Source organism: Lathyrus oleraceus, chromosome 4 (genome assembly GCF_024323335.1).
Source record: "Lathyrus oleraceus cultivar Zhongwan6 chromosome 4, CAAS_Psat_ZW6_1.0, whole genome shotgun sequence".
In the NCBI taxonomy this organism is placed as follows: domain Eukaryota; kingdom Viridiplantae; phylum Streptophyta; class Magnoliopsida; order Fabales; family Fabaceae; genus Lathyrus; species Lathyrus oleraceus.
This window is the reverse complement of record NC_066582.1, coordinates 136,450,385-136,473,150: the sequence shown is the minus strand read 5'-3', so window position 1 is coordinate 136,473,150 and position 22,766 is coordinate 136,450,385. Positions and strand designations below refer to the sequence as shown.

Sequence of the window (22,766 nt, the reverse complement as noted above, 5' to 3'; positions counted from 1 at the left end):
AAACACAAAGAATAACCTTCTTTGTCTTCTCAATGATCCAACTAAACCTTAGTCTCCTTAAGGACTCGCAAAGAAAAACCTTCTTTGTATTCTCAAGGATAACCTCCTTAAGGAATCAAACAAATAGTTTGAAGAATATTTTGTATGTTACAAAATGCTTCTACACAAGCAGATTTTACACAAATGAATAACAAACACTTAAAGAAAAACTGCGTACAAAAGAATGATAGCTTTTCACAAAGAAAATAACTTGTCAAAATATTTGTGTAATAGGTGTTTTTCTTCAAATCTCCAATGCATACTTATATAGCATAAGCATACGACCGTTGGAGGGAAAAATGGGAGAGCTCATTTGAGAGGTTGTCCACTGTTGGATGGAAAAGGAATGATATTGTGTGCTGTCCTTTCGCCCATAAAATCAGTGACATGTGTGATGTATAGTACTATCCTTGCCCACGAAATCAGGTAGTGGAAAGGATGTTCGATTTGTACCATGTACTATTTGATCACATTCCCATTTTATATTATCTTCAAGTTCACTGGCTCCTGATGAAAGTTAATGAAGCATGAAATGCAGAAACATAAAGTTGGATTCAGAAACTTCAGAATCTTTGGTCAGAACCTTAACAACGTCAGTAGTCTGCTTGAGATCTTCAGACTCTTCAGAATCTTTAAAGTCTTCAGAATCTTTAGAGTCTTCAGAATCCTCAGTCAGAACCTTGATAACTTCAATAGTCTGGCTTGATATCTTCAGAATCTTCATCTACATAACATAACTTCAGAAGCTTGTCATTCTTCAGAAGTTTCGTGATCAGAGTCACGTCCAGAAGCGTGAACTGAGAGAATATTGCAGCAACAACATATTGTCTCCTCATAAGCTTCTCAGGAGCGAATCAACATAGAAGCAGAAAGAACATTGCAACAACAATATTGACGTCTTTCAGAACTTCTAATAGCTGGCGTAAAAAGCGGATTTAGAACACATAGTCCATAAATTGATGGCGTTGCACATCATATATTCAGAATCAGAACTGGTTGTTAAACCTACACAATAATAAACCATTAGGGTACCAAAATTATTCTCACACAAATACAATATTGTTATCATCAAAATTCAAGGTATATATGCAAAACCAAATCTTGTTCTAACATATACGAGCATTGAAAACAAAGAATCATCAACTTCATAATACTCCTATCATACAACTCTAGTGGAATCCTTAGAAAAAACATACTCAATAATTGAACGATCTGCGAAAGATGAAGCAACCTCGTGTTTGAAGAAATGTGAAACAGAAGAAGCATCTTCAAGAGAAATCTTCGAAAGAAGAAAATGAGGAGAAAATTCAACACCGAGGTATTATTTGTGACATTCTTTTATTTTTTCTAATGTAGTACATGTGCTTTTTTTGTGTATTAATCACTATATAAATATTAGTTGTATACGAGACTACAACTGAAAGGATACAAGTGTGCATAATATGTTATGAAACATATATTGAATATTGTCTCTAGAGGCATTGTTGATTCATGGAAGGAGGTATTCACTTTATCCATATGTATGTAACTTATTTATATTAGTTGTTAAGTAAAAGAATTATTTTTTTTGTTTTGTTATTGTAAGTAAATTTAATCTTGTTGTTTTAAGCTAGTAAAAAGTTTATGTTGGTATGTTGTGGAGATTGAATGTTTAATGTTGTTGTTGTGTTATTCTAATTTAAATGTTGTTCAAATTATAGGTGTTTAATGACCAGACACCGTTCACACAAGAAGATATAAATGAAACACGTTCATGTTGGGCAACTTGCTTGCTAGAACTTTTTGAATTACAAGCACACTAATTTCTCTTGGTTGTTGCCTTGTTGGTTAATTGATTGCGTGACTAGTATGTCTATAGGATTCGTGACTGCAAGTGCACAGTCGTATCACGTAGTTTTAAAGATTATCGAACCGAAAGGACTAACAATCGAACTTACCGTTATCTAATGTTACTACATAAATCTAAGGCTGAGGATTTCTCTAAGGGTTGAGGGACGATGAGAAATAACTACTAACGGAAACAAAATTTTAATAAAAATATTTAATAGCGGGATATCGGTATGTAATGCATCAAACTTCGGGGATTCGATAAATAGTTGGTGTAATCTTAAATATCAAGATACTCTTCAGTAGAAATTATTTATTTAAAAGACTTTCTCTCACACTCTCGTGTTTATTGACTCTGAATATACTCTTAAACCAGAATGTTTCGCTCTCGCTCTCTCATTTGAATTAAAAGTAATTTTTGGAAATAAATAGAGTCTAATTAATCCTAAAGCGCTCTCGCTGCATTTAGAATTAATGCCTAGTTTCAGCTATCTAGTTAAAACCTCAAACTCTCGTTTTTATTGACTGTAACCCTTGTTCGCTTTGTACTATTGTATGAAAACAGTTTTAAATTTAGAACAAGAAACTATAACCAGAAAAATAGTTTTATAAAAGTCAACACCAATTATTTACAAATCTCATCGCTTCGACGATTTTTACATACCGATATCGATTGGTTTAGCCGGACATGGATTCGAGAACAAACATGATATTATGATAATAAACATAAGACAAGGCATAAGCAATTAAAATAGAACCTGGAATATAGACCGAAAACCTGGAATTAATGATGGTTCTTAAATTCAAATAATGTCGGCACGCTTGACAAATCGGGTACACAGTTACAATCAAATTCAGTTGCTAAAACTAAAGTCGTAATAGTCCCCGATGTGGAGAATCTATCACTGTACAAGTAAATATCTATTTAAAATGCTAACAACAAAAATCTGGCTAAAAATGCACCCCGATCTTTGGAGACCAAAGCCCTAATATATACTCCTCACTCCTTCCTTGAAAGTAGCCTTGAAAATATCCTAGTGGGGAGTGGTTGGTTGAACGAGCTAAACGGGACGTGGAGAAAAACATGGAGAAAAATAAGGAGGAATGGGTTTGGTGGCGGCTGCAACAACCCTAGGTAGTGGGCGCCACCCCTTACTAGGTGGCGGACGCCACTCTTGCTTGGTGGTGGGCGCCACACCTTCTATTTGGTGGTGGGCGCCGTCTTGGCTTCATGTGGTGAGCACCACACCTTCTATTTGGTGGTGAGCGCCACCTTGGATTCATGTGGTGGGCTCCACCTTGCTTTGTGGTGGTGGGCGCCACCTTCTTTTATTTGCTTCATTTTCCCTCCTTTTTCTTTCCTTTTTGCTCTTTTCCCGCTTTGCCTACAAAGACACTCCTTATTCGATAAATACCTGAAATAAATACAAAGTACGGTGTAATGATATGGAAATCAAGTAAAAAACAATGCAAGTCAAGTCAAATATACGATATATTTTCGCGTTATCAAATTCCCCCATACTTAAACCTTTGCTTGTCCTCAAGCAAATGCTGCACACATGAATAAAAGAGTTTTGTAAAATTTTGCAGCATATAGTATCAAGACTCGTGAAAAACACAGTTGCATTCGGATACTCATTCTAGCCTACAAACTCTACTTCGGACAGAAATTACATCAACATGTACTAACTTCCACACTAAGGGTATCGTTGGAACACATACTCGCAATCGTGTTGTCATAAGTCTCCCTACTATACAAACCAATCTGAATCATGTCATCATGCCTCAGCATACCTTACTAATCCTTCTTTTTATCCTTTTTTTCATTCTAGTGCAATCACATTAAACCCGTTATCCTTTCACACTCATAGCAAGATAATCTGTTAGTGACTATGATCTCATTATTATTTTCTTTTTTCTTTTTCTCGCACTTTGGCTCAAATAACAACTAAAGATGGTTGTCCCGTTGGGTTAAATGACCGGGTGAGGGTCACCTAACTTAGAAGGAACAACACTTTTCATAAATTTTGTATATCTTTTTCTCTTTTAAGCCTGAGATCATACACTTACTTGCATCGACTTCTTGCGTAGTGTGTGCTTAGGATGGTACAGACTACTAGATAAACTACTTAAGGATTATTAAAGGATAGAATTTAAGGCTACGGCATGACAAGTACTCAAATCGATCTTATACTTGGGAGATTTAAGGTGTTAAAATGATACTGATCTTGTAAAGTTTTTCCAAATCTCTACAATCCAACCTAAGTTTTATTTATAGTTTAGAATTTTCAAAAGATGTACTGTATTTCTAAGTCAAGATTTTCGCAAAAGTTTTGTATGGCTTAAGAAAATGGGAGAATCATTAAATAACGAAAACCACGCATAAAGACTCGACAGTGCATTAATATTTGACTCAACTAACACTTAGAAATTTAACAAAGGAAATAAAAATAGTTAAATCTACCTAGAAAGCGATAAATAAAAGCGGTAAAGCTTCCTCCCCCATACTTAAACCGAGATTTGTCCCCAATACAATGACATAAGATAGGAAAGGAAGGTAGAACCTGGAAAATCTGCTACCGGTGGCCTCTTCCACGTGTTCGTCCACGTCTACCATTTCCAGATTGGTGAGGTGGCGTACCCATATAAAAGGTATAGTCTTGTAGATCTTCCACACACACTGTCAAAGCTGCCATCTCATCGATCAAACCTGACATGTTATGTTCATTCCTGAAAGCATAATCATGCTGGTCATGCTTCATCTAGCGAAGGATTTGCATCATTTCGGTTTGCCGAGCTTCCATGTTTTGAATTTGTTGGTCGCGTTGAGTGTCTAATTCGCTACATCGCGGCAGTTCAGCATAGATGTCATCAAGAGTGACAGGTGCCACATTTCTTCTTCTGGGCCTATGCCTGGATGATGTACTTGCAACATTGTCAGAAGAAATGTTTGTGGTGTGTGTGTGTGTGTGTCAGTAGTAGGAGAAGCCGACTCCTGAACATAATCCTCATCGATGTCCCCGCCAACAGCTACATTCTCAGGAATATAATAATAATTATCCGGATTGCGCACATATGTGCGATTTGTGTTGGGGAGGATGAAATCTGGAAAAACACTATTTGCAACCATTAGGTGAAATTTACCGTCTTGCCTTCGTTTTACCAATTTCATGCTCCTTGTCATGTCAATATCAATGGCACGAGGCGGGAGCGGTGTTAGGCAGGAGAATTTTTCTTCGAGTCCTATGACTCGGGATATTGAGGTTATTAAACCTCCAAAAACAATTGGTTCTCTTCTCGCGTTGACTATGGCCTGCATGTTAGAGAACATGAAAGGGACGATATTGACCTTTTCTAGCATAAATGTGGCGAAGAGATAGAAGAATTCTTTCTCGTTCACCTAGTTAGAATTGGATCAGCCAAAAATAGTGCAAGCCAATAGTTGGCGGAAATAAAGTATAGCCAGATTGTGAATTAAAGTGGCTCTGTTTCCCTCAAAATTGTGTGTTACGGTACCTGTTATCTCCCTCCATAATGGTTGAAAGGCATGCTGCCAACCATTAGTATTTGAGACCTCACATACTACGTCATCCCCGTGGGGGAATTGTAGCAGGTCCTCTAGTTGGGAAAATGTAAAAGTGTACTCTACATTGAACAGGCGAAACTGGACAATCCCACTAGAACAGCCTGTGATGGGGGCGGGGCTAAAAATAAGCGAACTAAGTAATTCTAGTGTTAATTGGACATATACCGGGTCTTTAAAAGATAGGAAATAATTTAAACTTAAAGTATTAAGCATATGATTAACACTATCAAGAATTCATAAGGCTATTAAATAAGGTTCATCAGTGTACCTTGTTGACTCTATTTCTCTTGTGCTTAGAGCTGTGTAGATTTCTTACTGCAATTCACCCGGTTTGTCGGCTCTGAAAAATATTTTGTATCCGTGCCTTTGTGCCATGACCGAAATGTACACAACTCGTGTAGTAAGAAGAAGGAGAATTTTTGTTTATGAAACGTGAGATGGAAATGTGTTTTGTGAGGTTATATTGCAAGAGTTTATATAGAGGTAATGGTAGTTGGAAAGTTTTGAATGGAATAAATTTCAATGAATAGTGACAAATGCATTGGTCAAAGGAGATTAAAAGTGGTTGAAGAAAATTTAAAACTTGTCTGGCATGCATAGGCCAAGGATTTGATGGTACAACGTGAGGAATAATATGGAGTGTGGCAGGAACCACTTTGTGAGTGTGGCGGGCGCCACAAATGTGTAGGTGGCGGGCGCCACTTCCTGTGTGTGTGGCAGGCGCCACATGTTGTGTTGAGTGTGTTTGACCATGCAGTTTCTTTTCTTGACCACCGTTTTGCATGTGAATTCATTTGACCATCATTTAATAGTTTTTGAATAATTAGGTGAAAGAAAAACAAGAAACATAAAAGTGAGAATTAAAATAGGGTATGGTAGAATGAAATTAAACATAAAATCGAAAAGAAAAGAATGAGGTAGATAGAAAAGAATAACATAATTCATTTGCTAGATAAAACTGAAACAATTAAAAATTCTTAAATTGTAAAAATAACAAGAAGAATCTAAACATGAAAAAAATAAAATCTAAAATCAATGTCAGTCATGCGGGAGAACTCATATATATTAGCCATTACAGTGACCGCTGGAAGGAGGAGCGAACGAGTAAAAGTGCTGATAAATGTGATCCAAGTTCTCAGTCACTACATCCATAAATTCATGGAGGTCCACGCGCAAAGTGCTCAATTCGCCTCTCAGGTTGGCGATGTCGGTCTGGACAGTGTCGATAACAGCAGCGTGATCGATAGGATGCGCATCAGGTACAACAGAGGCGCACGAGTCAACGTCAGAGAGATATGTATCATAATGGTAATAGATTTGGAGTGTCTCTAGAGGAGAGGGTGGTGCATCTGGTGGCCCGTCCAAATCAAAGATCCAATTGTTCCTATCATGTATACTCGTTCTATGGTCTGGCAGAGTAAACAGGTGCACAACTTGGTTGTTGATAAGAAATTCAAACACATTCGGGCCCAGGTTTCTAATGATACTAGTGTTGAAATAGAACTGAATGTTCATGGGTCGTATTCCACATAGAGGGTTAAGTCTAATAATTGGTTGTCTCAATCCAATAGCATTTGCGGTCATGGTTACTAGGCCCCTTATTAAGATTGGTCCATGGTTGGCTTGTGCCATACGGTCTAAGTTGGCTATCATAAATGTAACGGCATTAACATGAAGAGCTTGTGATGCACAATACATTATGAAGAGCTCATCTTTGGACATGGAGGTTATGTTTTGTTCTTTTCCAAATAGGGTGTGAGCTAGGATCTTATGAAAGTAACGAATTTCAGGGTTATGGATGTTCTCAGAATGTATGAGATCCAGCTCGAGATGGTTGTTTCTGGTAATGCTACCCCAAAAGTAGTTTAGTTCAAGGTCTGTAAGCAGTTCTTCCTGGATGATGGTAAAGGCATTGGGGCCATTTGGGCATCCTAGGAGTTCAGCTATTTCTCTATGATTGTAGCGATACTCAATATCAAACATCCTAAAGGTGATAAGGCCTCTATTAAATCAAATACCATGGTTTGGCAAGTAAATTAGGGAACTCAGGAATTCTAAGGTTAGCCTACGGTAAGAACTAAATCTTCTTTTGATAGAAAAAGCATCCCGGCCAATTTGGTTAAATAGGAACATAACATTATCTCTGATACCTAACTTAGTCATGGTACGCCCATCGGGGTATATAGTTAGTGCCATCTCTCTCTGAGCTAGAGCTTCAAAGCGTCTCCTCTGGCCTCTACCTCTGAAAACGATATCCATGTAGTCTACTTGTTGCATTGTGAAAGTCAATAGCTAGATAAATTTAAGTAGACAATAACACTAAGTCAATAATGGTTAATAATAAAGAAAAATATCAAGTGACTTTATGAAAGAGAAGAAAGAAAAAAATGAAAAATAAGAAATAATAATAAATAGTAATTTAGAAGATAGAATTAATAATTAAAAATAAAGTGTGGGTTGTCTCCCACCAAGCGCTTTGTTTACTGTCGTAAGCTCGACAAAAGGTTAAAGGTTAATTCGGTGAATGAGTGGGCAGCTCTGCAAGCTTTAGATTCGTGAAAAAATCTTTGTTGTGAATGTGATGGTAATGTTTCAAACGTTGCCCTTTTACGGTAAATGGTTCACTAGCTTTTCCCTTTATCTCTATCGCTCCATTTGGAAAAACTTTGGTAATTTCAAAGGACCGGACCACCTAGAACGAAGTTTTCCTGGAAAGAGTTTAAGTCGGGAGTTAAACAGAAGTACTTTGTCACCCTCATTAAACTCTTTCCTCGATATACGATTGTCATGCCATTTTTTAGTTCTTTCTTTATAGATCTGGGCATTCTCGTACGCGTCTAATCTAAGTTCTTCTAGTTCATGGATATCTAATATTCTTTTCTTGCTTGCGGTAGTATAATTGAAATTAAGGGTCTTAACGGCCTAATATGCTTTATGCTCTAATTCTACCGGCAGATGACACGATTTTCCATAAACCAGCTTAAATGGTGTAGTTCCTATTGGAGTCTTATAAGTTGCCATATATGCCCACAGGGCTTCGTGTAATTTTGAAGTCCAGTCTTTCCTAGAGGTGGCAATTGTTTTTTCTAGGATTTGCTTAATTTCTCTATTCGAGACCCCTACTTGCCCACTCGTTTGTGGGTGATAGGGGGTTGCTACGCGGTGTCGGACTCCATATTTCAGTAATAGCTTTTCAAAAATCTTTGAAATGAAATGGGAGCCACCATCACTGATGAAAAGTCTCGGCACACCGAATCTAGGAAAGATTATATGCTTAAAGAGCCTAATTACCACTCGTGCATCATTTGTTAGAGAGGTTATAGCCTCGATCCATTTCAATATGTAATCGATAGCAACGAGTATGTACTTGTTACCAAAAGAAGATGGGAATGGTCCCATGAAATCAATTCCCCACACGTCAAATACTTCTACTGCCAAAATGCCTTTAAGTGGCATTTCGTCGCGTCTAGAGATGTTGTCGGTGCGTTGGCACCGGTCGTAATTTATGATCACGGTGTGGACATCTTTCCACAGAGTGTGCCAAAAGAGGTTGGCTTGCAAGATCTTGGCACAAGTATTTGAGGTGCTTGCATGTCCTCCATAGGGAGCAGAATGACAGTGGGAGATTATATTTTCTACTTCATCTTTGGGGACACATCGACGAAAGATACCATTAACGCCTCTTTTGAAAAGCAGAGGCTCGTCCCAATAGTACTGTTTAAGATCATGGAAGCATTTCTTCTTTTGTTGGTAAGTCAGGTCTGGTGGAAGCACCACAGCTGCTAAGTAGTTGACGAAGTCAGTATACCACGACAATGTGGTTTTAGTGTAAATTGCTTCCATTATTTGTTTGTTTCGATATCATTAAAAGTTAATGGGCATATAGTTGTATTACTTTCCAACTAGGCTATGAGTCGTTCATAAGGGAAATTATCATTGATAGGCACTCATGCAGGTTCAATACCTTCCATCCTTGACAAGTGATCAACTACGACATTTTCAGTGCCTCTCTTATCTTTGATTTCTAAACCAAACTCTTGTAGAAGTAAAATCCACCTTAGGAGTCTTGGTTTGGCGTACTTTTTACTTAACAGGTACCTAATTGCGGCATGATCAATATAGATAATTATTGTTTCTCCTACTAGGTAAGAATGAAATTTATCCAAAGCGAACACGACAGCTAAAAGTTCCTTTTCTGTGGTGGCGTAGTTCATCTGTGCAGGATCCAAGGTTCTACTTACGTAATATATTGCATGAATCTTCTTATCCTTTCTTTGTCCTAAGACTGCGCCTACAACATAATCACTAGCGTCACACATGATTTCAAACGGTAATCTCCAATCGGGTGGTTGCATGATAGGTGCAGTGATAAGAGTTGTTTTTAATTGTTCAAACGTTGTTAGGCATTTGTCGTCAAAGATGAATTCGGCGTCTTTCATTAATAGGCCAGTTAGTGGTTTGGTGATTTTTGAGAAATCTTTAATGATTCGTCAGTAGAAACCAGCGTGTCCTAATAAACTTCACATTTCTCTTACGGTTTTCGGAGGTTGAAGGTTTTCTATAACTTCTATTTTAGCTTTGTCAACTTCAATCCCTTTATCAGACACTATGTGTCCAAGTACAATTCCTTGTCGGACCATGAAATGGCATTTTTCCCAGTGTAACACGAGGTTCACTTTTACGCATCGTTCAAGTACCATTTCTATTATAGATAAACATCCTTCAAAACTCTGCCCACAAACAGAGAAATCATCCATAAATACTTCCATGATGTCGTCTATAGAATCAACGAAAATTGACATCATGCATCTTTGGAATGTTGCGGGAGCGTTACATAGTCCGAACGACATTCGTCGATAGGCGAATGTACCATAGGGACAAGTGAAAGTTGTTTTCTCTTGGTCATCAGGATGAATAGGGATTTGAAAGAATCCTGAATAACCGTCTAAATAGCAGAAGTGAGAATGCTTAGCCAATCGTTCAAGCATTTAATCAATAAAAGGTAAAGGAAAATGATCCTTTCTAGTGGTTTTGTTTAATTTTCTATAATCAATGCACATTCTACTTCCAGTTACCACTCTTTGTGGTATAGATTCGCCTTTTTCATTATTAACAACCGTGACGCCTCCCTTCTTTGGTACGACATGTACTGGGCTGACCCATTGACTATCGGATATCGGATAGATAATCCCCGCTTCTAACAGCTTTTGCACTTCTCTCTTTACTACGTCACTCAGAATGGGATTTATCCTTCTTTGATGTTCTCTAGAGGTCTTACTATCTTCCTCTAGCATAATGTGATGCATGCATATGGAAGGGATTATTCCTTTTAGATCGGAGATATTGTAGCCTAAAGCAGTTGGATATTTTCTTAAAACATGTAGGGTTTTTCGGTTTCTATCTGCTATGATTCTGCATTAACTATTACAGGTCGCTCGAGTTCAGTGTCTAGGAATTTGTATCTTAAATTTTTGGGTAGCGTTGTAAGTTTTAAGGCTGGTTTCTTCGGGCAAGGCATATGATTGGGTTTCAGTGCTAGACATTCACTTAGGTTGTCATCTTGGTATTCCTGACGCCAATTTTCATCTTCAAAAGTAGGAGGCCTTGGAATATTTAGTATTTCGGAGTATGAAGTTTGTTCATTCTCCATTTCTCTTACACATTCGTCGACAACATCTAGCAAACAACAAGTATCATTTATAGCTGGTTCCTTTAAGAATTGCGTCAGAATGAATTCGACTTTTTCCTCACCGACTTCAAAGGTTAGCTTGCCTTTCTTTACATGTATAATAGCTCGGGCAATAGCTAAGGATGGTCTTCCTAATATGATAGGGATATTAGAATCCTCCTTTATGTCCATGATCATGAAATCAGTAGGAATATTGAATTGACCTATACGCATTGGAACGTTCTCTAGCATACCAACAGGAAATTTAACAGAACGATCCGCAAGTTGTACGAACATCCTAGTTGGTCTCAACTCTCCCATTTTAAGCCTTTCGCATATGGACAAGGGAATTAAGCTAATACTGGCTCCTAAGTCGCATAGTGCTTTGTCTATGACAAACTTTCCTATTACACAGGGTATGGAGAAACTCCCTGGGTGTTTCAGCTTAGAGGCATATTGTTTTGAATTATAGCGCTACACTCAACAGTAAGTGTAATAGTTTCATTATCCTCGATATTCTTGTTAGATAAGATCTTCTTAAGAAACTTAACGTATGAGGGCACTTGAGTGATGGCTTTTGTAAAGGGTTTTGTGATATTCAATTGTTTCAGAATCTCTACAAATTTCTTGAATTGTCCTACACTTTTGGACTTAACAAGTCTTTGAGGATACGGGATAGGAGGTTTATATGGTGGTGGAGGCACATATGGTTCTTCTTTCTCTACGACCTCTTTGCTTTTATCTTCCTTTAGTTCGTCTTCCTTCTCAGTTATCTTACTAGGGTCTTGGTGCATGGACGGGCTTTGCATTCTAGGGTCGGTCGGTCCGTCTAATTCTATCCCACTTCGTAGTATAATAGAATTTTCATGACCTTTCGAGTTTGGTTGTGGTTGTCCAGGAAATGTCCCTGTAGGGGCAGAAGTAGGTGCTTTTTGTTGATCCACTTGTGAAATTTGTGTTTCTAACATTTTGTTATGGGTGGCTAAAGCGTCTACTTTGTTTGCTAATTGCTTGATTTGCTCACTAGTGTGTATGTTTTAATTTAGGAAATCCTGATTTGTTTGGGCTTGGGTAGCTATGAAGTTTTCCATCACTATTTCAAGGTTTGACTTCCTAGGAGCATTTAGAACAGTTGTGGAAGTTTTATGATATCCTGGTGGTACAGCTGGTGCTTGGTTAGGTGCATACAATACGTTATTGTTTTTGTATAAAAAGTTCAGATGGTTCTTCCAACCCGGGTTATAGGTGTTTGAGTAGGAGTTTCCTTGAGCGTAATTCACTTGGTCTTTGGAGATCCCTGTCAAAAGTTGACATTCAGGGGAAACATCCCCAAGAACTCCGCATATCTCGCAGTTCGGTGCTACGGCAACCACAGTGGTTGTGGGTGTTATGGTCAAGTTTTCTATCTTTTGAGTGAGAGCATCTACCTTAGCATTGACATGGTCTAGACTACTTATTTAGTACATACCTCATTTCGTTGGAGGTTTCTCTACGGAGGTTATTTTGCTTCCCCGTTGGTAGTGATTCTGGGCCATACTTTCGATAAGTTGATAGGCTTTATTGTAAGATTTAGCCATCAGTGTGCCACCTACGGCAACGTCTATTGTCAATCTTGTGTTGTACAAGAGACAATTGTAAAAGGTATGGATGATCAACGACTCTTTTAGACCATGATGTGGACAAAGCCTCATCATGTCTTCGTATCTTCCCCAAGCTTCAAAAAGTGATTCGTTGTCTTTTTGTTTAAACCCGTTTGTTTGGGCTCTTAGCATAGTCGTCTTACTAGGTGGGAAATATCGTGATAAGAAAACTTTCTTCAACTCGTTCCACGTAGTGACATAGTTGGACGGTAGAGGCCGGAGCCAAGCTCTAGCTCTATCTCTTAATGAGAAAGGGAAAAGATGTAGTCTTATTGCTTCGGGGCTGAAACCATTCGCTTTCACCGTGCCTGCGTATTGCAAAAATACTGAGAAATGTAGGTTCCGGTCCTCCGTGAGACTACCAAAAAATTGGTTTTGCTGTACGGATGACAACAACGAAGGTTTTAGCTCAAAATTATTTGCCTCTATGACAGGGGTAGCAATGTTGTTATATGGTTCATCCTGCGAAGGAATGTCATAGTACTTGAGAGGACGGTTCTGCGGTCCTTCAACCATCTTTGGTTGTATAACTGGTTCAGGAATAGGGATATTAGGATCTGAAATATTGTACTTGATACGGTATTCTCGTATCCGGCGTTCTAATCTTAGATAACGCTTTGGTTCGTCGAATGGTAGCTTTAATTTATCGCCTTGAGAGTGAGTACTTGGCATACGCTCGACAAATTAAAAAGGGAAATAGTTTTGTTTGCCTTAGTCTATACTGGGCAACACTTGAGTTATGATATCGACTATCATTGTACAAGTAAATATCTGCTTAAAATGTTAACAACAAAAATTTGGCTAAAAGTGCACCCTGGGTTTTGGAGACCGAAGCCCTAATATATACTCTCCACTCCTTCCTTGAAAGTAGCCTTGAAGATCTCCTAGTGGGGAGAGGTTAGTTGAACGAGCTAAACGGGACGTGGAGAAAAACAAGGAGGAATGAGTTTGGTGGCGGCTGCCACAATCCTAGGTAGTGGGCGCCACACCTTACTAGGTGGCGGACGCCACTCTTGCTTGGTGGTGGGCGCCAAACCTTCTATTTGGTGGTGGGCGCCATCTTGGCTTCATGTGGTGAGCGCCACACCTTCTATTTGGTGGTGGGTGCCACCTTGGATTCATGTGGTGGGCGCCACCTTATTTCATTTGCTTCATTTTCTTTCCTTTTTCTTTCCTTTTTTCTTTTTTCCCGCTTTACTTGCATAGACACTTCTTATTCGATAAATACCTGAAATAAACACAAAGTACGGCGTAATGCTATGGAAATCAAGTAAAAAACAATGCAATTCAAGTCAAATATACGATACATTTTCGCGTTATCATTAACCATTTATATATTTTAGTTTCGCTGTAAAAAAAAGAATAGGTGTGCCATTTTAGTTTCACAAACATGCTATTTGGTTATGTTTCACATAATGTGTATTATAGGTTTGTTTCAAAAAAAAATAGGTTAAATTTTAAAAGTTTATATTTAAAAAAACAAGGGACTCCCCTCAGTTGGAACTCTCAACCGAGGTAAAAATCCTTCCCCTAATAACAATATGCATTCATTCACCTCAGTTATTAAAACCAACCGAGAGGAAAGGTAGAGTTTTCCCTCTCAGTTAACATATCCAAGCAAGGGTAAAAGTAGCGCACTGTCATTTTTTTTACCTCGGCCAAATGAACCGAAGAGAAAAGTAGTACAGTTTCTATTACACCTTACATTACCTTGCCCATCCATCTAAAGTAAAATCCATATTTCAACCTAGGTATGTCTAGATCTATAGTAGGGTATATTTATAATTAGATATTGATGATTTTGGTTGAATAATAGTTTATAATTATTCTAAATATTTTATATTTCGTTCAAGTTTTAGGTATTTAACAAATAGACGTCATACATAGAAGAAAATTTATATGTTGTTCGTTTACATTGGACAATTTGTTTTCTTGAGTTTTATGAGTCATCTTGATCCATAATTTGTTGGTTGTTGTCTTGTTGATTAAACAATTTAGTATGTTTGAGTTTTGTTTTATATATATATATATATATATATATATATATATATATATATATATATATATATATATGTAATTTTTGTTTTAATCTTATAGTCATTCAAATAAATTGTACGGTGATTTAGGTTTTATATAATCCAAAACAGAGAGTTGTCTGAACAACTTAATTATACTCGTATGACCATTGTTAAAAACTATTTTGCATAATCATATATATTTTATCATGTGATACAATAATTACAATAAAATATGTGTGGGGGTAAATACGATTTTGTGGTATTATATAATCCAAAAATAGTAATTAAGTACTCAAAGACTCATACATTATGTATACTCGTGAACAAATAAGTAAGGAGAGTATTTAAAGCCCGAGCTTGCTCCACATCTTGAATTAAATCGATAATGATCATTTCAAGCTCCAAATATTTGGACTCCGTGGTCTCCTTTTACTTTTTCATTTCTGACAACTGGGGCTCCGTGGTTTCCTTTTGCTTCTTCGTCTCTGACAGCTGTTTGTTCAGCTCCTTCATCTTGTCGGTCTGGACATTTAGAGTATCCTCCAGCTAGGCCACATCCTTATTAAGACGGATCTCTTTCTGCTCATAAGCATCATCGACTTCAAACAAACCTTGGGTCATAACTGCGCATCTCATAAAGTAGGGTCCAAGGTTTTGGGTCAACTATTGAGCACCTATAGTCTTTACATTCTCGACATCCTCTGTTGCGTTCAGATGATCATAAAGATATTTCAAGCCATAAAAACTGTTGGACCAGAACTTAAATTTGGTTTATGGATTAGATTGATGGCTACTACCTGAATCATGCATCAGGATATTAATTGCCAAGTCGGCCTGACTGACATGATCACTCATTAGGGTCTTCATCCTTTTTGGAGAACCCGATTTTGATTCCCTAGGGGGGAATGGAGACAGTCTAAGGCTATAATACAACATGGGCTACTTTGACAATGTCCATTTTCTTCCTTTTAAGAGTTTGAGTATGAATACCTGACATATCACTCTTAGAGGCAAATTGTTCCCCACGCCTCACTCTCGCGTCCACCATCAGCTTCTTCTGTTAGGATATTTTGAGATTCTCCATATCAGTTGGAAAGAAAAGAACAAAGTAAAATTCAGAAAAATAAAATAATAAGATTGTCGAAGAGTAATAAAGGACATATATAAGCATTACGCAGGAATTTAGAAATTTGTTCTGGGTCATCGGCCATATGTATAAAGTCCTTAACTTTTACCACTCGAAAAAAAAAGGCATCCAGAACGGCTAAAGCTCGGATTTCCAAAGCATTCAATTTGTCATAATCAAAACCATAAACCGAAAGTGGGCTATCCGACCAATAAATCGGGAAATGATAGTTTCCATCTAGTGCATACATAACTTTGGGGCACCTTTCCCCACTCCTCACTCAAAGGAACTTATCCTTGAAACCTTTATAGTTGGTAGCATAAGTATGAAGGAAGCTCTTCCCCGGAATTCCGCTAAGGGAAACCCAACTTCCTTTCTCCGCTCCATTCAGCTTAAAGAATGAGAAGAACAAACCTAAAGTGGGAATTATATCCACCGTCTCGCAGACGAGTTCAAAAGATTTAATAAAGCTGCAACCATTTGGGTGTAGCTGAGAAGTGACAACATTTAGGGTTTTAAGGAGGTCAGATTCAAAATTAGTAAAGGGGATACGAATTTTAAAGTCCTCGATTACCCCTGAGTAAAAATAAAAATACTCATCTGGCACTCCCTTTGACCGAGTAATACAGACTCTCTCACCAACCACATAGGGTTCTAACACAATGTCCTCCTTGTTCCCAGTAGAGTAAACCTGATTATTGAAGCGAAACTTAGAAATATAGTTGTCGTCGATGACACATTTGTCATAACTTAGAACCTCTTTATCAATCAAAGACCTGGTTGACTCCATTAGAACTTCTCTCATGCATTTGTTCCAGAGTTTTCTTCTCTCATGAGCAGTAAGGAAAGTTGGAAACTCTCTTGAATCATCACAATCATGTATTATAACCATAACAAAAGAGGGGAAAAAAGTAAAAAAGACATAAAAAATAATACTTGAGGCTTGAGATTGCAAAAACAACGATTGACAGAGGAAGCAAAGGGAAGCTCGTCTGCAAAACTTGAAAGAAAGGTCACTAGCTAGGTGAAAGAACAAATGGAGAAGGAGTTTTTTTTTTATGAAAATAAGTTTACTACGGTTAAGAAGTTGTATCGAATTAAAAACCATGATGACAAGTTAGGGTTCCCATAAAAGTCATCATGACAAGGAGAGAGAAAATTGTCATATTATTGATATTTTAAATCACTATCACACGTTAACTTGTCGAATAGGTGGTCGGTTCAAGGAAGAAGGAATTCCAAGATTTTTCTCCCTAAGCACTTCAATCCAATTAGACCTTGTGATCGGGGGCTTATGTAAAAGATCGCGTTTTGGAGGCCGAGTACAAAGGAGAAAACAAGTTGGATTGCATAATCCTAAGTAAGCCGGATCTCGGTCAAGGAGAACATTCTTGCAAGACATGAGCCAGTCAGATCCAATATCATAACGACTCTGGTGGATGAGCAAGTCAGATTCGGTCTCTTGAAAGGTGCTAGGAGGCAATATGAACAATCATAAATGACGGTTACAAAACATCTCCATGATAGTATAGGAGTTACAGAAATTAAGGAAAGATGTTACTTGATAGTTAGGGAAGACGATAGACGTTACTAGAGGTCATTTTAACATGGGATATGAATAGGCATCCTTTTAAGGACGAGTATAAAAAAAAGGCTTTTCAACGAAGAATCAAATAATATGTATCAAGAACACAAATATTTAATACCTTAAAAATTTTTTTGTTAAGTGATGTAAATTTATTTTTATTTTTAATTTTAATTTTAATTCTACATTTTTATTTAAGTTGTTTGGGTCTGTCACACCCTCACTAATATGTTTGATTAGCCTTGTGTATTTGTTTTTGTTTTGATCTTGTAATCATTTAAGTATACAGTGATTTAAGTTTAATATAATCCAAAACAGGGAATTGTCCGAACAACTTAATAATTATATATACAGTATTGTGATACAATAAAATAGGAGTAAGGATTAACATGATTTATGGTATTATATAATCCAAAAATAGTAATTAAAGACACATACATTTTGTATACTCATGAACAAATAAGTAAAGAGATAATAAGTAAAGAGAGTATCTAAAGCCTAAACCGGGTGCACATCTTGATTAGATGCTAAAGCTCCACAAAGGCACCTCAACCTGATCAATATCAATGTTATTCCAATGATCCCTACCACATATAATAAATGGATTCGTAGGAGATCGTAAAGGCTCATCTGCCATACTCTGGAACCAGTCATGCAATACTTCCTGCCCCTCAAATATGGATACACCTGGAACATCTACATACAATTCCTTCAAACTTTTATTATCATCTCCCATAACACCAATGCTATTAATATCGCTGTTGCAAACATCAGAATCACTAGTTACCATCAGTTGTTCATTACTCTCCTCAACCGCAAATGCTAAAGCAGCCTCCGCCGCCATTTTCCTAATCTCCTTCACGTTAGTCGACACCGGCAACGGCAACCGCCAAACCGAGTCAGCAAAGTTGACACAAGCTGATTTGCCACGGAGAGCCAACGCAGCAACGTCGTGTGCACGTGCCGCCATCTCAGGCGATGGATATGTTCCTAACCAGATCCTCGTGGACTTGTCGTTCGGAACACGCACCTCACAAACCCACTTATTGTTGTTCCTCCTTCGTACTCCTCTGTATACTGGATGTCTTGTCTCCTTGAATTTTCGTCTCCCAGCCCGCCTCTTTGGTTGCTCCGACGCTAACAATATTTCTTCGTAGCAACTTGTTTCCGATAATGATGGCGGTGGGTAGTAGGAGTAGTCTGATATGTCTCCGTAGCTAGACTCATCTAGTGATGATTTCATTTGTATTGTCTTGCTTTGTGTATAAATTACTTGAATAAAAACAAATGCTGAACTTGAGAGAAGAATGAGGAAGTATATATTTTGGAGGTTTATTAGGAAATGTTGCACGTGGCTACGACGTGGACACGGACACGGGAACAGTTGGTTTTTGTGTTGGTTGCGGGCCAGTGACATAACAGCAAATCAACGATTTACACTTGCTTTTTGAGACAGATGTTAACATTACATTTCTTGGGAGAGTAGGCTCACAAGATTCAGTGAACTAGAGTCTAAAACGTGTTTCTATATTTAACAAAGTCATCATCATGTTAGTATTAGTAATACTAAAGTACAATGCCAGGTGTGTTTGGATTGGCATTGATTAAAACTAAGTTATTATTTAACTAATTACACATAGTTTGTCACAAATCCAAATTATAATTATTTGGGTACTCAGACATTAAATTATGTATAATTTAATTATTTTTAAATTTTTTGTCTATATTCTTTAATGATCAGTGTGTCAAAATGTTGTGCTTTATAAATACTGTGATGCTATAAAACTTTCTCTATCAATATATCTATAATAATTTTAGAGATTAAAATTATTACACCGATTGTAAAGTTAGTATATGATTATGTAAAATAATTTTATACTATCTTCAATAAAGATTTATAATTCAATCATGTCATATAATTAATTTAAAAATATCAATATTACCTAGTATAATACATGATAGTGATGGATTGATATTATAAAATTATTTTACATTCAGGACATATCACTTTTTTTCATAATTTTATATATTGGATTTTACCAAACTATCTTGTATGTTAAATTTGCCACCAATTAATTTTGATTCATGCTCATTTTATAATTTATCACCCCTAAAGCCAATATTTGCACACTTTCTTAATAGTATTTCAAGTATTATATTTTATCTTAGAGTCTACACGTAGAAATGTGTAGGATAATCCATCTTACTTCGAGTTTGCACAAGACATATTAAAACTTGAATATAAGGAAGAAAGAAATCGGAAATTTAAACAGGTAAGAAGAAAGTTCTATAATAATATATATTTTTTTTTTAATTTGACACAGTCTATAAGACTGTTTAGTGTTGTTTCACAATGTTACGACCCTTGATGAAACACAATTTTTTATCAAGTGTTGTAACTATTTACTAAGTATTGTGGTCCTTGATAAAACAAACAATTGCACCAAGTGTTATAACTTTTTACTAAGTATTGTAATCCTTGATAAAAACACATCCTTTCATCTAGTGTTGTAACTCTTTACTAAGTACTATAACTCTTTACTCACTTGCAAGGTGTCATGTTATTATTGGAAAATAACAATGATTATGTGTTTTAATTAATCTCTAATTAATTAATAATTACACTAATCTCTCACATTTTCTAATAATGACAAGACCAATTTCAGAAAAATAAACAAAAAATACTAATACAGTTAAATATCTTTCTATTTGAACTTAATCTTAGTAAACAACACAAGATTGAATCAAAATTTCAGGTAGCAAAGCTTTGAACTTGTTATTACTTGTGATTAGGTCGGTATTACCTTACACACACTCTTTAATGATTCTTCGCCTACATGTCTTGCCTAACATTATTTATGATCATGCGTTTTTCCTGTTTCTTGAATTTATTGTGAGAGAAACTTCAACTCTCACTTTTAGATGAAAGTATCTCAAAATTTACATAGATGAATTTCATACTGTATCTACTTTACTTGAGATACATATTCTCAACATTGAACTTCATTACGGGTTTGAAAAACTCAATCCTCCAAATGCAATAGTTAACATTATTAAACAATGTTGCACAAACATCCAAATTAACAGTTTGTTTTTATCCATTGAATATAAGGTTAATGTTAGATTGGGTTGCTACCGTTGGTGTAACACTTACTCAATAAGTTTTAATCTCATACCTCTCGAGGTAGTCTTTACTAAATCTCTGATCAGTGCTCTAGTAAATTAATCACCTAAATTATAGTTTGAACGTATATATGTGAATGAAATGATTCCATCCTTAATCAATTTTCTCACGAGGGAATGTCTAAAACCTATGTGCCTATACTTTATATTATACACTTGATTGTATGCTCTAGCGAAAGTGGTTTGACTATCGCAATATATCTACACCTTTGAAACATTGTCTTTAGACAATGGAACTTCCAACAGAAGGTTCATCATCCGTTCATCTTCTTGACCACCAGAAGCAAGGGCCACAAACTCCAGTTTCATGGTTGAGAGAGTGATACATGTTTGTTTCTTCCTCTTCCAAGAAATTACACCATCGACTAGTGTAATATTTTTTAGAATTTAAATTAATTCATATATACATGCTCAACATACTATGACATATATTTTATGCGGAATCAAAATAGTCATACAAGCATGTACAAAATTATAGGATCAATAAATTGATTATAGAATATCTGGATCTATTGAGAAAATTCTCTTTGACGATAATCCTAAAACCCAGAAGTTGATGACTTTTGTGGTTCTTCCTCAACCGATACTCCTTATGTCTCGAATTCTCTTCAGATGGAGAGAATAGATAATTTGCTTGTGTACGGTATATTGGGGACTATAGTCTATATATAGTGCGATGACCAATTAGAGTTCCCGTTATTCCCAAATATGTTATTCTGACATCCACTCATATTTGAGCTCATACCCAATTATTTAATTAATTAAATAATTTCTAAATGAAATCTAATGAGTCTTTTAACTCTATTTGATCACTTAATTATTTAAGGCACTTAATTGATAAAATAGCTAATATAATTAATATATATATATATATATATATATATATATATATATATATATATATATATATATATATATATATATATATATATTCCAACAATCTTCCACTTGGACAATATATCTTAATAATTATATCACAGCTCTTTATGTGCGCATCCGAATGCTGTTTATCCTTAGATTTTAACTTTACAACTCGGTCCACCTCACACATCAATAATGACACCACCACGGCTGTCGTCACTAACGTATAACGTGACAGAACCTTGGCGACCGCTACATCAACGTACTTGATGATATAGATCGATATGGATGAGTGGCATGGAAATTTCATGCAATGTGATCTCTGAATAATGCATATTTCCAACTAGTCCTACTGGAGTCTTTAGTGAGATCAAACTGAAGTTCTTTAGGTGCAATTCAAAATTACAATATTTACACATAACAAAAAACTTGATATTGTTATAACAATAGTACCTCATAAGTTTTTATTTCTGCATAAAATTAAAACATAACATAAAGTTTGTACCAAAACATAGAACATAGAAAATAAGAAAAAAAAACTCCCATCAATCAAGGCAATCTCAAAACCAAGACCCATGTGACCAACATGCCCATGAAAAGCATGAGGTGTCAAACCTTTGGTTAATGGGTCAGCTAGCATTAAGTTTATCCATATATGTTCTATCAAAATTTGCTTCTCCTGAACTCTTTCTTTCACAACAAGATATTTGATATCAATTAATTTTGATTTTGTATAACTCACATTGTTGTTGGAGTAGAGCAAAACTGCATTATTGTCACAATAAACCTTCAAGGGCCTTTCAATGCTCTTGATAATGTGTAGACTTGTGACAATGTTCTATAACCAGATTGCATGATTTGATGCCTTAAAGCAAGCCAGAAACTCTGCTGCCATGGTGGAGGGAGCCACTAAAGTCTGTTTAGAAGACTCCCAGGAGACGGATCCGCCAGCCAAGAGAAATATGTAACCAAATGTGGAACGTCTGCTATCCGGGAATCCTACAAAATATGAGTCAGAAATACCCAATGATCTCCAAGTTATCTGACTTTGATAAGTGAGCATGAAGTTTCTTGTTCTCTTTAGGTAGCACATTACACGCTTTACTGCTATCCAGTGCTACATACCAGGGTTGCTTAGATATCTTCCAAGAACTCCTACAATGAATGTTAAGTCGGGACGGGTGCATACTTGAGTATACATAAGACTTCCCACAGCTGAAGCATATGGAACCT

General features: G+C 36.5%; 1 protein-coding gene and 1 pseudogene across 1 annotated transcript; both read right to left on the bottom strand.

Annotated features, from left to right (window-relative positions):
- The window catches only part of LOC127136401 (uncharacterized), a 179,154-nt pseudogene that overhangs the window by 143,420 nt on the left and 12,968 nt on the right, over positions 1 to 22,766 (bottom strand).
- On the bottom strand, positions 17,868 to 18,790 carry LOC127074090 (dehydration-responsive element-binding protein 1E). The gene has a single exon (XM_051015372.1). It carries the CDS (start codon positions 18,730 to 18,732, stop codon positions 18,010 to 18,012), a length of 723 nt encoding a protein of 240 aa, XP_050871329.1. The 5' UTR covers positions 18,733 to 18,790; the 3' UTR covers positions 17,868 to 18,009.